Source organism: Lactuca virosa, chromosome 7 (assembly GCF_052849685.1).
Source record: "Lactuca virosa cultivar CGN04683 chromosome 7, Lactuca_virosa_CGN04683_v6, whole genome shotgun sequence".
Taxonomy (NCBI): Eukaryota; Viridiplantae; Streptophyta; class Magnoliopsida; order Asterales; family Asteraceae; genus Lactuca; species Lactuca virosa.
Window position 1 is genome coordinate 35,011,206 of NC_136432.1, and position 14,950 is coordinate 35,026,155.

The 14,950-nt window shown below is 29.4% G+C and overlaps 1 protein-coding gene across 3 annotated transcripts; it reads right to left on the reverse strand.

The window, feature by feature from the left end:
• Nucleotides 1–4,440: 4,440 nt before the first annotated feature.
• On the reverse strand, nt 4,441–13,353 carry LOC145125681 (receptor-like serine/threonine-protein kinase SD1-8). Of its 3 annotated transcripts, none has more exons than XM_079061105.1 (7): nt 12,023–13,353; nt 7,936–8,106; nt 6,470–6,663; nt 5,628–5,838; nt 5,296–5,533; nt 5,004–5,154; nt 4,442–4,899 (listed from the first exon to the last, which is right to left on the reverse strand). In XM_079061105.1, the coding sequence occupies exons 1-7, from the start codon at nt 13,302–13,304 to the stop codon at nt 4,591–4,593; spliced, it is 2,556 nt and encodes an 851-aa protein (XP_078917231.1). In that variant the 5' UTR covers nt 13,305–13,353; the 3' UTR covers nt 4,442–4,590. The 3 variants fall into 3 exon arrangements, with proteins under 3 accessions (XP_078917232.1, XP_078917231.1, XP_078917233.1); XM_079061107.1 differs by lacking the exon at nt 12,023–13,353 and adding an exon at nt 8,245–8,460 and having other exon boundaries at nt 4,443–4,899; XM_079061106.1 differs by lacking the exon at nt 7,936–8,106 and having other exon boundaries at nt 4,441–4,899.
• Nucleotides 13,354–14,950: the final 1,597 nt, after the last annotated feature.

The following is a 14,950-nucleotide window of genomic DNA, read 5'->3' on the forward strand; positions in this document are numbered from 1 at the left end:
TTAAACTACTTATTTGAAAACTTTTAACGATTATAAAAATATGTTTAGGAAATATTTTAGTTAAATTGAGATTACGATTTAATTTTTGCTTTTAGTATTACAATTTATCACTTTTAACTATTCATAAAATATTCATTGAGTTTTTTAAATGCAAATTATCTTTAATTTGATATTGTAATGTTATATTTAAATTAACAATTTAAGTATTTTGTCCAAACTGTTTAAAAGTTGTAACTTTAAACTGATAATGGTTTACATACAACAACATATTAAATCTAATAAATTACGTATAATTTGTTAAAAGTTAAAGACATAACTTTAAAAGTAGAAGTAAATATATTATTTTAATATTAAAATTTAGTTTATTTATGATTATACTTTAAGTTTGATATTTACTTAACCTTATTAACCAACTTATAATCATTATTATAAAGACACTACAATTTATCACTTTAACTATTTACAAAATATTCTTTGGATTGTTTAAGTTAAACTAAAATTTATATTTAAGTTGATCTTTTACTGTTATATTTAAATTTATAATTTAAGTATATTATACAAATTGTTCAAAAGTTGTAGCTTTAAAATGATAATGGTTTACACCCAACAATTTATTAGAACTAATAGATTAGGTATAATATGTTAAAAGTTAAAAAACATAATTTTATATATAGAAGTAAATATATTATTTTAATATTGAAATTTAGTTTATATATGATTACACTTTAGGTTTGATATTTATTTAATCTTATTAAACAACTTATAATCATTATTAGAAAGAAATTGAAAAGTCATGGGAGTTTCAAATGAATGTGATGAAAGGAAAAATGTTTCCTTTATAATATAGTATGATATGATATGATATTTAACAAGTATAATTTCAACCAACAAATCAGAATACCTAGAATTAAACTATATCATGTAATAAAATCAACACATAATCATCATCTATAAATTAAATCAACCTAGACTCTACATAATGAAATAAAAAACAAACTAAATGAGATATTGGTTAGATCTTACCAAATTTTGATGAATTATTCATTTTTTATGATAAATGGAATCATTAGCTCCAACATCGGAATCCAAAATAGTTATATGGGTTTTTTATGATAAATACAATGGAATATGGATAAAAATAAGAATTGGAAGCCGAATTCGAAAGATATGTATTTTATTTAAGTTAGTTTAAGAATCAATTTCTCATGTTTTCCTCGAGAGATTTTAGAATGAAATTTTAATCAGAATCAAAGTGATGTGTTCGATTTTGGAATCTGAATGAAATCTGAACGAACTATTACAAGAATGTATAGATTAATCACTGATTGATTATTTCAACAAAAAAATCAAACTTGAATAAAAATACTACCTTTTTACAAGTGATTCAAACTTGATCCATGGATTCATAGAAATCATAATTGTATAAAAACAAACTAAAAGACATATTAATTTCATCTTACCAGATTGGGTTGAACTACCAATTTTTGATGATCAGAATCAGAATCGCTAGCTTCATAATCAGAATCCAAATAGGTTTTCTAGGGTTTTACATGAAAGATTAAATATTGTGGAGAACAAATAAAATTCTGAATCTAAATCCAAATCTGAAGGGGATATATTCGATTTTTGGATCGGATGAAGATTCAAAATCAGTTTCTTAGGGTTTTTTTTGGAGAAATTTAAGAAAATGCCTTTAATCGGAAACTAATGTATTCTCGAACGAGCTTGGTTAAAAAAAGATGAAACTTTGATGTAATTTGGAGGAAATCTTCATAAATCAGATTTAGTGTTTTATCGTGAAGAGAGGTCTGGGGAGGAAGAAAGACATAACTCATAGAATGAAATGACAATGACGTTGGAGTGACTGAGCGAATAGAAAGGAAATTGACGTTTCTACCCCTCCATGTCATTTCATTAATCCCAAGGTTTCATATATTTACAAAAAAAGCCACCGCCAACATCTATTCCTTAGGGATTTAATGTAATTTAATTTTAGTCATTGATCAAGTTAGATGAATGATTGAGATTTGGTTCTCTTGTCTCACAAAATTGGCTTGTCTCATTTGAACTTATATATATATATATATATATATATATATATATATATATATATATATATATATATATATATATCCTCCCTAATAAATAAAGAACTTTTTGCCACTTGTCAACTTTTTATGCATTTGGACACATGTAATTTTGTGGTTAATTCTTACAAATTAATTTTCACTTGTCATTTTGTGGTAATTTTTGATTTTTTTCTTAATTAACTATCTAATTTTTAGGTTATAAAAAGTAATTAATGTGTCATTAATTTGTTTCCTTATATTTTCAAAATTTAATATGTTTCCTTCAATATATATAATTCAAAATTGACATATTTCTTTTAAAGTACATTGTCATTTTAGGCAAAATGGTATGTATAAAAAAAAATAATCAAACTTTGTTGCATTTTATTGACAAACTAAAAAAAATGTTATATGGTCAAAATATAATTATTTTTTTGTAGTTTGTTTTATTAATATAAATTGAATTATTTATTTATTCATCAATTTGTTTGTATATATATTTTGAAATTTTATTTCAAAAAATACTTAATGTTTACACTTTGATATTTAATGTTTTCTTTAAAAAAATATTTAAAGCTTATATCTTCATATATAATTTTTTTTAATCAACTCGTGTAATACACGGGTTTCACACCTAGTGTATATATATATATATATATATATATATATATATATATATATATATATATATATATATATATATATATATATATATAGAGAGAGAGAGAGAGAGAGGGAGAAAGAGAGAGAGAGAGATTATAAAAAAAAGGTTAAGAAGTCAAAACTTTAAACACAAGTTAAAAACACAAGAATGATTGGCAGATATTCATTTTATGTTGTTATTTTTTAGAAATTTTTAAAAAAGGTTAAGATGTCAAAACTTTAAACGGTCAAATTAGTCGAAACACCAAACGGTTAAAATTATAAAAAAAAATCAACAAAATATGAAAAAAGTCAAATTATTTTAGTCTTTCATCACGCCGACGCTTACTTTCTCTATCTCCGGTCACGCCAACACCAACTTTTACACCAATGTCGGTTTCTATGTATTTGAGAATAAAATAAATCTATGTTACTATTTGTTTCGATGTTTACCTACTTATATAATCTTAATTAAATGACTTTTCAAAAAATAGCCAAAAATTAGGAGTTTTTACAAAAATTAGCTTCTGATTCAAAGTCATTATAGGTAATACATTCATTGAATTGTCCATAAGAGCTATGGTAGTCATCAACTTGTTATCATCGGCGTACCTTTGATCTTTCAAAAAAATTCACCACAAACATCACCACATGACCATTGTACCATAGCTGATTTGCAAGCTAAAAATTGCAATAATAATAACAAATAATAAATAATAAAAGATAATAATGTGTATATATGCGCATTTGAATATGAATACACATTTGAATATGCATATATACATATTCAAACATGCATATATTTGAATGGTACAATTCATTATCTAACCTAGTCCTACAGTTATTTGATTCGGGGACTATCAAAGAAAGCGCACAATTGCTTCTTGCTTTAGGAATTATACGTGGGATTGGATTTGTATCACTTGTTAGTTTCAATTGGTGCGAGAATGTGTGGATTTGGTTAATACACTTCAAGACGATAATTTAGATGATAAATGTGATACTTGGAGTTAGATATTATATGCATATGCTTGTTTGTTGTTTCATCTTTTAGATATTATCTTGATAGTTCATTGGTTTCTGAAAGTGTCAAAGTAAACATTTTTGGGTGTAGAGTTGGTTTAGACGAGTTCTCAAGACATGCAAATTTAGATCAAATGAACGTCTGGACTTAGTCGTATCGTACACATGCCCGTTGTGAATTGCAAACTGAAACATGAGCATACCTTTTTGTTTCATGCTAGTTGCAAAAAAGTTCTGTAATAAAGTGGGTATTTGGTCCGGTAATGCGTATCAAGTTCCTATGAATCAGCAATATTTTTTTGACATGATGCAATCTTCTTAGTTGAAGGCTAAAATCAAAAATAATTGTTGGATGTTGTCATTCTTACTATCCTTTGAATCGATGGATGATTTGGTATTCTCATACTATAACATAATCTTTAAGGAGAACCGGATAAAGAATGAGTCGTTATTGGAAATTATGCTCTCTTTTTTTTTGTTCTTGAAGAGTTTGAAGAGAAGAAAGAAGTTGAAGATATAGATATAATTGGATATAAAAAAATGACAACGATAATCTTGAAAAAAAAAATTAATAATAACTATTAGCATAAACAGAAGTTTCAGATTTGAACAAATTCTACATTTGACATACTTGAGTTTTAATGATTGACATATAAACTTTTTGGTTATAGTAATCTATCTGTCAAGTGTTTGTAAACTTCAGATTAAAGGAGAAATTCACAAGAAGACATGAAGATAATGAAAACATTCTAATAAGATGATACATGATGAAATTTTTGATCCTAAAATAAATTAAGGATCGAAGAAGGAAGAAGAAGGGAAAATATGATACTACATGGCAACTATCTTATTTTCGCTATCTACCATCTAGTATCGATATTGTGATTCCATTTATGGTCTTCGAATCGTCATCTTTGCTCGAATACTCAATTTCTTTGTTAATTTTTCTAATAAAGAATCCAGGATGTTTTGGCTGTGGCATTCGTACATTTTCACTACTCAATAACAACACCACATTTGCCATATCAGGCCTATCTTCCGATTGTTCTTGAACACATAATAATCCAATTTGTATGCACCTCAATACTTCATTTTCTGAAAAATTAGCTCTAATAGATTCGTCTAATAGTTCTAAAGCGTTGTCTTCGTTCCATATCTTCCATGCCTAAAAGAACATATTGTTTTTGTTACAAATACAGTACTGTAATAAGACATGTACCCATTAAAATTCACCTTCTAAGTTCTCAATCCGTCACTAATAGTACTTACTTGTCCAAGAAGGTTAAGTTGGCTACTTGTGTTGGATGAACCTCTATTTCTTTTACCACTCACTATCTCCAGAATCAAAACCCCGAAACTAAAAACATCAGATTTCGTTGAGAAATGACCATCCATCGCATATTCAGGTGACATATAACCACTACAAGAAATTTGTTAGTGATGACGATGATAATAATAATAATAATAATAATAATAATAATAATTGAAACGATCTAAAAACCATATTATATCATTTGTCTCATAAATATTTATATTTTGCACATGGTACAATGATACTTACTATGTTCCAACCACTATTTTTGTTTCTGCTTCTGTTTGATCTCTCCCAAAAATTCTTGCAATACCAAAATCTGATATCTTCGGGTTCATGTCCTTATCAAGCAAAATATTACTCGCTTTCATATCTCGATGAATGATTTTAAATCTTGAATCTTGATGAAGATAAAGGAGCCCTCGTGCAATCCCACGTATAATATCGAGTCGTATTTTCCAATTAAGTTTCATATTTTTCTCTTTGTCTATGATGATTACCAAAGAACGCATTTAGATTTCGTCATGTAAAAACATGGGTGTAAAAAGGAAAAAAAAAACGCAATACCCTTAAAAACTTACCAAAAAGAAACATATCAAGACTTTTGTTTTCCATGAACTCATAAATCAACAACTTCTCTTCAACCTCAATGCAACAACCTAATACGCGAACAAGGTTTCGATGTTGGAGTTTTGCGATTAATCGGACCTCGTTTTTAAGTTCCTCTATACCTTGCTCACAAATTCTTGAGAGCCTTTTTATAGCTACAACTTCGCCTTCTGTTAATATACCCTGCATCACGAACATTTTTTTTTCACTTTTTCTTTATGTTTGTATGTTGTATTATCTAGTATTGATATTATAACTAGGAGTGTTCAAACATGATATTAAAAATTCCAAAGATCCATATTTCATATATAAATATCCAAAATTTCAGATACAAATTTAATTATTAAATTTAGATATCTAAAAATTTAAATAAAAATATTGGATAGTGGAAATTTTAACCTAGAAATGTACACTACTTTATATTTAACACAACATAATCACATATTAGTTCTATACTTCCATCCACACAGTATTTGGACAACATTATATCTTTATTGCATAATCTAGCCAACGATTTGAACCTTTATCCATTTTAAGCGTATAAAGAAAATTAACCATTAAAACATGTCTTCAATTGTTTGGTCTCGATACTCAAATAATTACAAAATAAAAGATGCTAATATTATAACATAAACGAATTGGAATTAAAATATTTATATTTCAGATTTTTTAGATAGTCAGTGTATCAAAAATTTCGGAAAATTATCATTCGATTTTTCGGATGATTTAAAATGTTTAGATTTTTTGATCAGATTTTGGAATCATATACTTTTAAACAACTAATTTTAAATGTTCATATATAAAAGTAATTTACCTTGTAAACACATCCGAACCCACCTTGTCCAAGTTTATTTGTATCCGAGAAGTTGTTTGTTGCCATAGCCAGTGTCCTAAAATCGAACAACGGTAATTCAAGTTCATCCATGGTCGTTTCATTGTAATAATCTCTTCTACTTGGTACAATTGCCCCTTTATTTACAACGAAATCGTCGGTTCTTTCTTGCGGACCTAATTTGGATCATAACAATTATATCAAGAACATATGAATTATAAACAGAAACTATTTTGATTTTAAAAATTCAAACTCTTTTTATTTAAAAACAAAACGTATATCGAAATGTTTTTAGTCTTGTAGCTGAAATTTTCTCTAATATTAGAAATTGTTTAGGGGTTAATGTGGTTATCAATTACTTCTTGGGTTAATCACTTGTTAAACCAAAATGGACGGATCTTATATCATAAATATACAATCTTTTAATAAAAATTATAAAATAACTATTTGTGATATATTTCCAACTAACTTTCATTTTTACCTAAAAATGAGATAAAAATGTTTCATTTTCAATACTGTTCATTTTTACCGTATTTTTTTATCACAAAAAATGTATTCTACTCATATATTTTTTTACCACAAAAGTGTATTCCATTCTTATAATGTACGTAAATTGTCAAACACACCATTTTATTAATTATCTTTTAATAAATATATATTCTATCTTTTTTTTTTCATTACAATAATTTTATAAATTATGTTATCATAAAATTATAATAAAATAAATTGTTCGTATATAATGAATTTGAATTGTTTATGAATTTATTAAAAATATATATTTATAATACACTTTTAAATAAATATTACGTATATTTATTAAAATATTACACATATTTGAAAGAACTAATACATGTTACACACATTTATAAAATATATTACAATGTTTTAAATTTCTAATATGTATTTAATATTTTTATTAATGTAATACATAAATATTAAACTTTATAATTATTATTAATTAATGTAAATTAATATATAACATGATACTTTAAATATTAATATTACATTTAAATTATAACTAAAAGATAAAAATAAATTAGAAATATATAAAAATGGACTAAAATTGACAAATAAAACTTCAAATCTATTTTTGAAAAATGAATAGTGTTAATCCATATTTGGAGGAATAATATTTGTTTTATCCAAGCACGAGTTCGACTCGATTATAGCCTAACTTTCAAAGCTTGACATCGGCTTATGGATGATTTAACATGTTATTTTAGGCACAACTCGTTTGTGAGGCTAGCGTAGATGAGCCTAAGTTCGGCTTAGGTACGACTCATTAAGAAGGCTGTTGAATATTTAGCAATAACTTGATATGTATAAATTATTTGGTATTTAATATTTATCAATAGTTTAATATATAAAATTAAAAAAAAGTTATATTATATAAAAATACATAAGCTAGTTTAGGCTCATGAGTTTCTCGACGAGTTGGTCCTGATTACCTGTTCTATCCAATGATTTTTTCAAAGTTCTTGTTTTCTTCCTCTTCGAGTAGACGAGAACAAGTAGAAATATGACCACCACACAAGTACTGATGGTGATGCCGACAATCTTACCAACGTGGTTGCTATTGCCGGAACCATTTTTTGAACTTCCGGCTCCTACTGATTGATCTGCAATGAAGAACGCATAGTTACTAATGTCTATAATTGCAAAATAAAGCATAACTACTACTTTAATACATGATATAAGTTCCTAAAATGTAATTTGATGGAAGGAAGTGAAAGGATAAAGAAAAGATGATGGGGAACCTAGGTGGAAAATGGGTTGGGAAGGATGAGGGAGATGCACTCCCTCCATCCTAAGGGTGGTCGAAATGGCTCAGAAAGAAGCCACCGGATGGTGGTACCTGTGGCACCTCAACGGAGATTGCATCGAGCAAAAATTAGTTCAACTACAAGAAAGGATACCGGGTCACACAAACCGTTAATATCTCCATCTCTCTACTTTATCTCTATATTCTCATGTTTTTGTTGCATGTTCTTTATTCACAAATGTCTGTACCTTATTTGTTTATATAATTTTAATTGAATAGGTTGAGTAGGTGGAGAAAGATGTTATTTTCATCTCTTGTGGGTTGGGAAAGATGGAAGACATATAAGAGAGAAATGCTGATGTGACAGTAGGTTAAGTTGGTTCCACTCCTACCAACCTAAGGGCTAGTAGTTTAGTAGAAAAGGTTTATAGGTGTGTCTTTGTGTATGTGTGTGAGAGAGATAAAGACTAAGAGAAACACACACACACATATATATATATATATATATATATATATATATATATATATATATATATATATATATATATATATACAAAAAGAGAAAGGAAAGGGAGTTGGCACTAAGTGTGGATGGAGTCGAGTGACATGAAGAGATAGATGGGGGAGGTACCACTTGTAACTTTATGAGCACCATTCCTTGGCTTGTGGTGCCACATGAATATATGCTTTCAGCGGACTAATGAACCCATCCCACCCTTTAAAGCCTAGGCATTGGTTAGTTGTAACTTATGGTTGTATATGTATACCAAAGTGTATGGGTTGAGAGGGATGTATTTCCAAGAGTTTAAGGATGAGAGGGTTATATGTAAATGAAGATAAATGATGATGTGATGTCCCGTTGCATGTAGGTTGGGATGGCTAAAATGGATTAACTCGCTCCACCATAAAGGTCGGGTGTTATACTAAGTTGGCAAGGGATAGGGGTTTCACGTTGAGGGTCACTCCTGGCAAGAACATCGTGTCACCTATGAGGGTGAGCACAAAAACGAACCCCAACGTGGTTGGACCATCTCTCTCTCTCTCTCTCTCTCTCTCTCGAGATAGTGTGAGAGAACAAACCCAATGTTTAGAGATATTAATGGTGTGTATGGTGCAAGCAATGACCTATACCCAAAAATAATGGATGGTAATAAGATGATGCGTGTTAATCATAGGAAGAGGACATATTTCGTAACAAAACTCATACTTATGAGTGATTTTGTAATACAATTAAAAGTTAGACTTAACTTGCAAACTTTTGGTCAACCATATGGATCATTTTTGTAATTTACTCATATTATTTTTATTTTTATCAAAAACTAAAACTTTATAAATTAATAATGTTAATGTTTGGGAACTTGATATTTTATTACATAAAAGATTATTTAAAAATAAATTAATTTCATAAAGAAATCAAGAGTATTTATTTTGCTTTTTTATTTAAAAATAAAATTAATTTCATAAAAAAATCCATAGTACTTATTTTGCCTTTTGGATAATTTATTTTTAAATTATTATAATAAGACCAATAAATAATTATTTGGATTTTCGAATTTCAACAAGCTAAAAATAAAAATAATAAAGGTAACTACTATTCATCTCCTCCATTTCTAAACAATTTAATTAAACTTTTTTTTTTCTTTTTTTTGGTATTATAAAAGTTATAGATACTTGGGGAGATTTTTCTCTTACTTTATTTCTCATTTCCAAACAATTTAATTAAACTTCCGGCGTGTTCGACACGCAGCTTTTGGGAGCTTCTGGCTTCTAGCTTTTAAGAAAAAGCTAGTAAAAAAAAGTCTCGTTCGACAACGGGAGATTTTAGCTATTAGCCTAAACAAAAAGCTCCAAAATCAAAAGCTACATGAAGTAGCTTTCAACAAAACGCTCAAAAATCAAAAGATATCCGCTACTCGCTATCAGCTAGTTTTTGCCGAACACGCCTTTTTTTTTCCTATTAGTTTAATTTTTTCGAGATATATTTTTGTTTCCCTTGTAAATTTCGACAATAAGAAAGAAATAGATTTAGATTATATATATATATATATATATATATATATATATATATATATATATATATATATATATATATATATATATATAAAAGAGATATACAATTTAAATCAATAAGAATTATAAGATATATATATATATATATATATATATATATATATATATATATATAATTTAAATCAATAAGAATTATAAAAACTATATATATGTATAAGGTTTTTTTAGCTTTCTAACACATTATGGTTGTTATAAGGTAGTCAAAAACGAGATATTATATATGTTTATTTTTTGTTTTGCAAGATCATGATCGTAAGATCGAATCGAATCATAAGACCTTATCAAAAATATTTTAAAACATAAAAAATACATTTTCATCATTCTGTTAGCAATAAATAGTTTGATTTATAAAAATATATATATAATACATCATTTAACAATAAAAAAATATTAAAAATGTATTCTACATAGTTATTCCAATATATATATATATATATATATATATATATATATATATATATATATATATATATATATATTAGATTTTCTTTAAAAAAAATTAATAACAATCCTATGATCTTACGTTCGATTTAATGATTTTATGATCCGATTCAACCATGATTAAAAAACTTTGGGTTGTTATTATCGAGAGTTTAATTATGGATATAATCATATTAATAAACATGTAATATTTTTGTTATAAAGTATATATATAAATCGTGAAAATGATAATATCTGAATAATTTGTACACTTATAAGAAAAAATAGTGTTTAATTTATATGTAAATACCAAATATCTATATCAAATTAATTTTAGTATCTTTTCTTTATTATAATTTAATTAAGATATTTATTTTTAAATATTAAATAATATATAATATTTATTATATTTATTTTTTACTTTTAATATAATAATAAATAAAAATAAAAAATATATTATTTTTAAATCAAATCAGCTTTTTATATGGTTGTATCAACTTAAATAGGAAAAAGAATAAATAAATGTAAATAGTCTCTGCCCATAACAATCATTTTGATACTATATCTTAATATGTTAGGGATATATGAATAGCCTCCGCCAAAAATAAAATAAACTGTGGCAAAAATGAGAAAACATCCATGAAAAATCAATACACGTTTATATACTTTGCATTTGATACTTTTAATTTTCTTGCGCTAAAAGCTGTAGAGCTACTCAATAGAGTCCAACGGGTCATGCATAGTAATGTTATGAGTTATGACTCCAAGATCTATAGAGTATAGATGTTTTTAAAAGAATTAATTTTGTCATCCAAAAAGGAGTTGTGACATAGTTTGTTGCTCGTTTACCCGCTACGTCTATATAAATATTTCTTATGAAACTTAAATACTACATTTCTTTTCAAGATGAGAGTAAAAAACTGTTGGTATATGTAATAATTTATTTCCCTATGTCTATCTCCTACTAACATGGGTTGGCAATGTTGTTTTTATGTAACTAATCTTATACTTCGTGATGTTACCAAAAAACTAAAGGTTCAAAACAAACGATCCAATTTCAAGAATATGATTCCCGGTGTATCCGGTTCCGGCCCTATTACCCGGTTCCAGTTTTTTTATCCGGATCCGATAGACGCGTACTTGGAATACCCCAAATCCAGATAAGGTTATTATTAAAACTCAAAACCCATACCAATTTAGCATATTTTGGTTCAACCGGTTCGGTTTTCCGGTTTTAAATCTCACCCGGCATCCAACAAAACAAAACTATGTTAGAAACATACCTAAATCAGATGCTGCAGCTCTAACGTAAAGATCTTGCCCTCGATATTCAGAATCGACATAGTGCCTCATATCCATAAGATCTCCTACCCAAATCACACAACCCGACCCGCCTTCAGTGATATTCATACTAGCATACGCAGCACAGGAACAATTCCTCTTGCAAATTGCACCACACTCGCTCAAATTAATCGTCTGATCTACAAACGCGTTTGAACTCTCCGGCAATTTCATGTTCTTCAATTGCAGAAACCCATCCGACCCACAGTCCATTACGGAGCTCCGAACACACCCGTCCTTTCCATCTCGTAGATACCATGCTTGTTTGTTCTTAGGCCGGAATCCGGTCATACAATTGCAGAACGGTGCAGTCGATGTATCACAAACGCCGAACGGACCACATTCACCAAATTGATCGCAGAAATCACCGGGGAAATACCAGAAGGTATTCCAGGTTTTTGTTGTTTCGGCCCAAACCAATCTTTGAGTAATACCAGAAGAATTTACAACGAATCGCGAATAAATAGAACTATCCAGCATTTCAAAAGAATAAGTAATCTCATCGGAATTATCCTGTAATTCAAACTTCATTATATTCAACCCCACCATCTGCGGTGTGCCGCTAAACCTTAACCCATTCCACGGCCCAGAGCGCCAAATTATGGTTTCGTCGTTCATCGTTACAAGCTCCGGGAACCCAGTGATATCCAGTTTAAAAGAATAATCACCGGTGGATGGAACGATGTTCGTCTTCCACGACCGCAAAAATCGATGAATTCCAGATTTCCTGTCCCACCCGAGTTTCATCTCCGGTAATAGAGTATCAGTCGGATAATCAAAGCTTTGCCAAATATAATTCTCCGGTTTCTCATCGTTTTCCGGACGAAGCACAAAGTTACCGGTGTCCAAAAGCTGCGCCACCGTGTTCCCCACCCGTGTAGGTTGATTTGTCGACCAGACGATGGTTCCCGTCTGATTTACAAGCACCATGTTGCCGTTGCTGATGATGGTTAGGTTCCCGGAGGATGAAGTAATGGGGGTGTCTCTATTAGCTACCCAAACATATGTTTTCTGAATTTGCTTGTACCAAATGCCTATATACAAATTATTGTTGCCTGGATTGAAGAACCCCAACTCGAAAACTTCACCATTAGAGACTAGAGTTTGGTTGATGGTGAGGGGTTGTGTGGGTGTTATGGTGTCAATAGCTAGAGAGAGAAAAGGGTAGAAGAAGAGAGAGAATACGAACATGAAGGTGCTGCGATGGCTATGGAGGGTTTTCATTCTAACTTTCAGTTACAATCACGAATCACCAGCATAATTTTTTATTTTATTTTTATTTTTATGCTTGTTAGTTTGAGTATTAGAAATTTTATGTTATTCTTATCTTTAAAGAATTCGTTGTTCTAATTCGTGGAAATGGTGGAACATGTCTTTCAAATATTAATAGGGTGTATACTTTTCAATTCTTCAAGTCATATTATTTGGCTTTTAAAGAAAATGATAGATGCCTGTGGACCTAGATGTTATGGAAATTCCATGGTAAATTCGTTATTAATGATGCCTATTGACCAAGACGTTAGACCAACCGGAAGGGAGTCGTGGTCTTCCTGGCAACGAACCATGACCACGAATACCATCCTTGGTGTCCATTGTGACCCGTGTTCATGGTGGATTGTGGTAGCGACGACGATATACTACGGCCAATCAAATATGTTGGTTGTTTGATTCGGAAGACTAGCCGTTCAACAACTAGTTTTGGTTATTTTAATTTTTTTTAAATAAACTTTTACCTATAAATAACACTACATACCAATTTATTTTTCATACCATTATTCACTTCCTCTATTTACATATACATATTTGTCTTGTTTTAAAATTCAAAAACCATGGGTCCCAATGAAAATACTCCATCAAACTATGAAATTTGCAAGCCCGATAACGATTTTCCATTAGATACAACTCATTGTCAATACCTGAACATGGAATCACCTCAACCCTAATCTCACTCCTCCCTAAGATCCTTTGTCATTTGGGTGCATTTCTAGCTTGAAGAAGAAGAAGAAAGAAGTGCTCTAGTGGTGGTGTGGCCAAAGTATCATCATCATCACCATCTTTTCCTGCTTTTGGACCCTTGTAAGTATCAAAGGCTCCAACTTTATTGCTTATCATGGATAGATCTTGAGTTTTGTCCATCTTATTGATGTTATTGCATGCTTGAGTGGAGTAAATCCATAAAGTTGGCAACTTTATAGATTCTAAGAGTCCCTAGAGCATAATATTGTTCAAATCTGGAAGTTGGTATGGATTTGAGGCATGCATGAAAGACTGAAACTTAATTCTTCCCTTTTTGACCTAGAAATTGGATGATCATGTTTGGTGCATGCATGGCCATAAAGGAAACATTTTTATGGACCTTAGGGGTCCCCTTTAACTTCTAGATGAAGTAGACTCGAAGACTTAATGGAATAAAGACTTAAAATGTTGACCCTTAGCCTCAGACAGCGCTCACAACGTGAAGATGTAAGATCTCAAGAGGTGAGATTCAGAGCATCCCTGTCTTCTGTTAGAACCCTTGGAGCTCATGACGTGAGAATGGGTGCTCACGTCGTGATTCTAGTTCAGGTGGTTTCTCTGACTGAGTTGACTAGTTTGGGTTAAGTCGAGTGGGAATCGGACCGGGTATATATATATATATATATATATATATATATAGTTTTCCTTGGTTGCTTGAGATTGTTAGTGAACCATTAGAGGCGCGACACTTGTGGCGCTTGCTACCAAAGGTCTTTCAAGCAAGGATTCAAGATTGTTTACAATAACAATCTTAAAGGTATGAATCATAACCTTATTACATGAATTTTGATTATTATCCATAGATCTAGGGTTTATACTTTGTTGTTCATTATTGTATGTTCAATTAGAGAAAA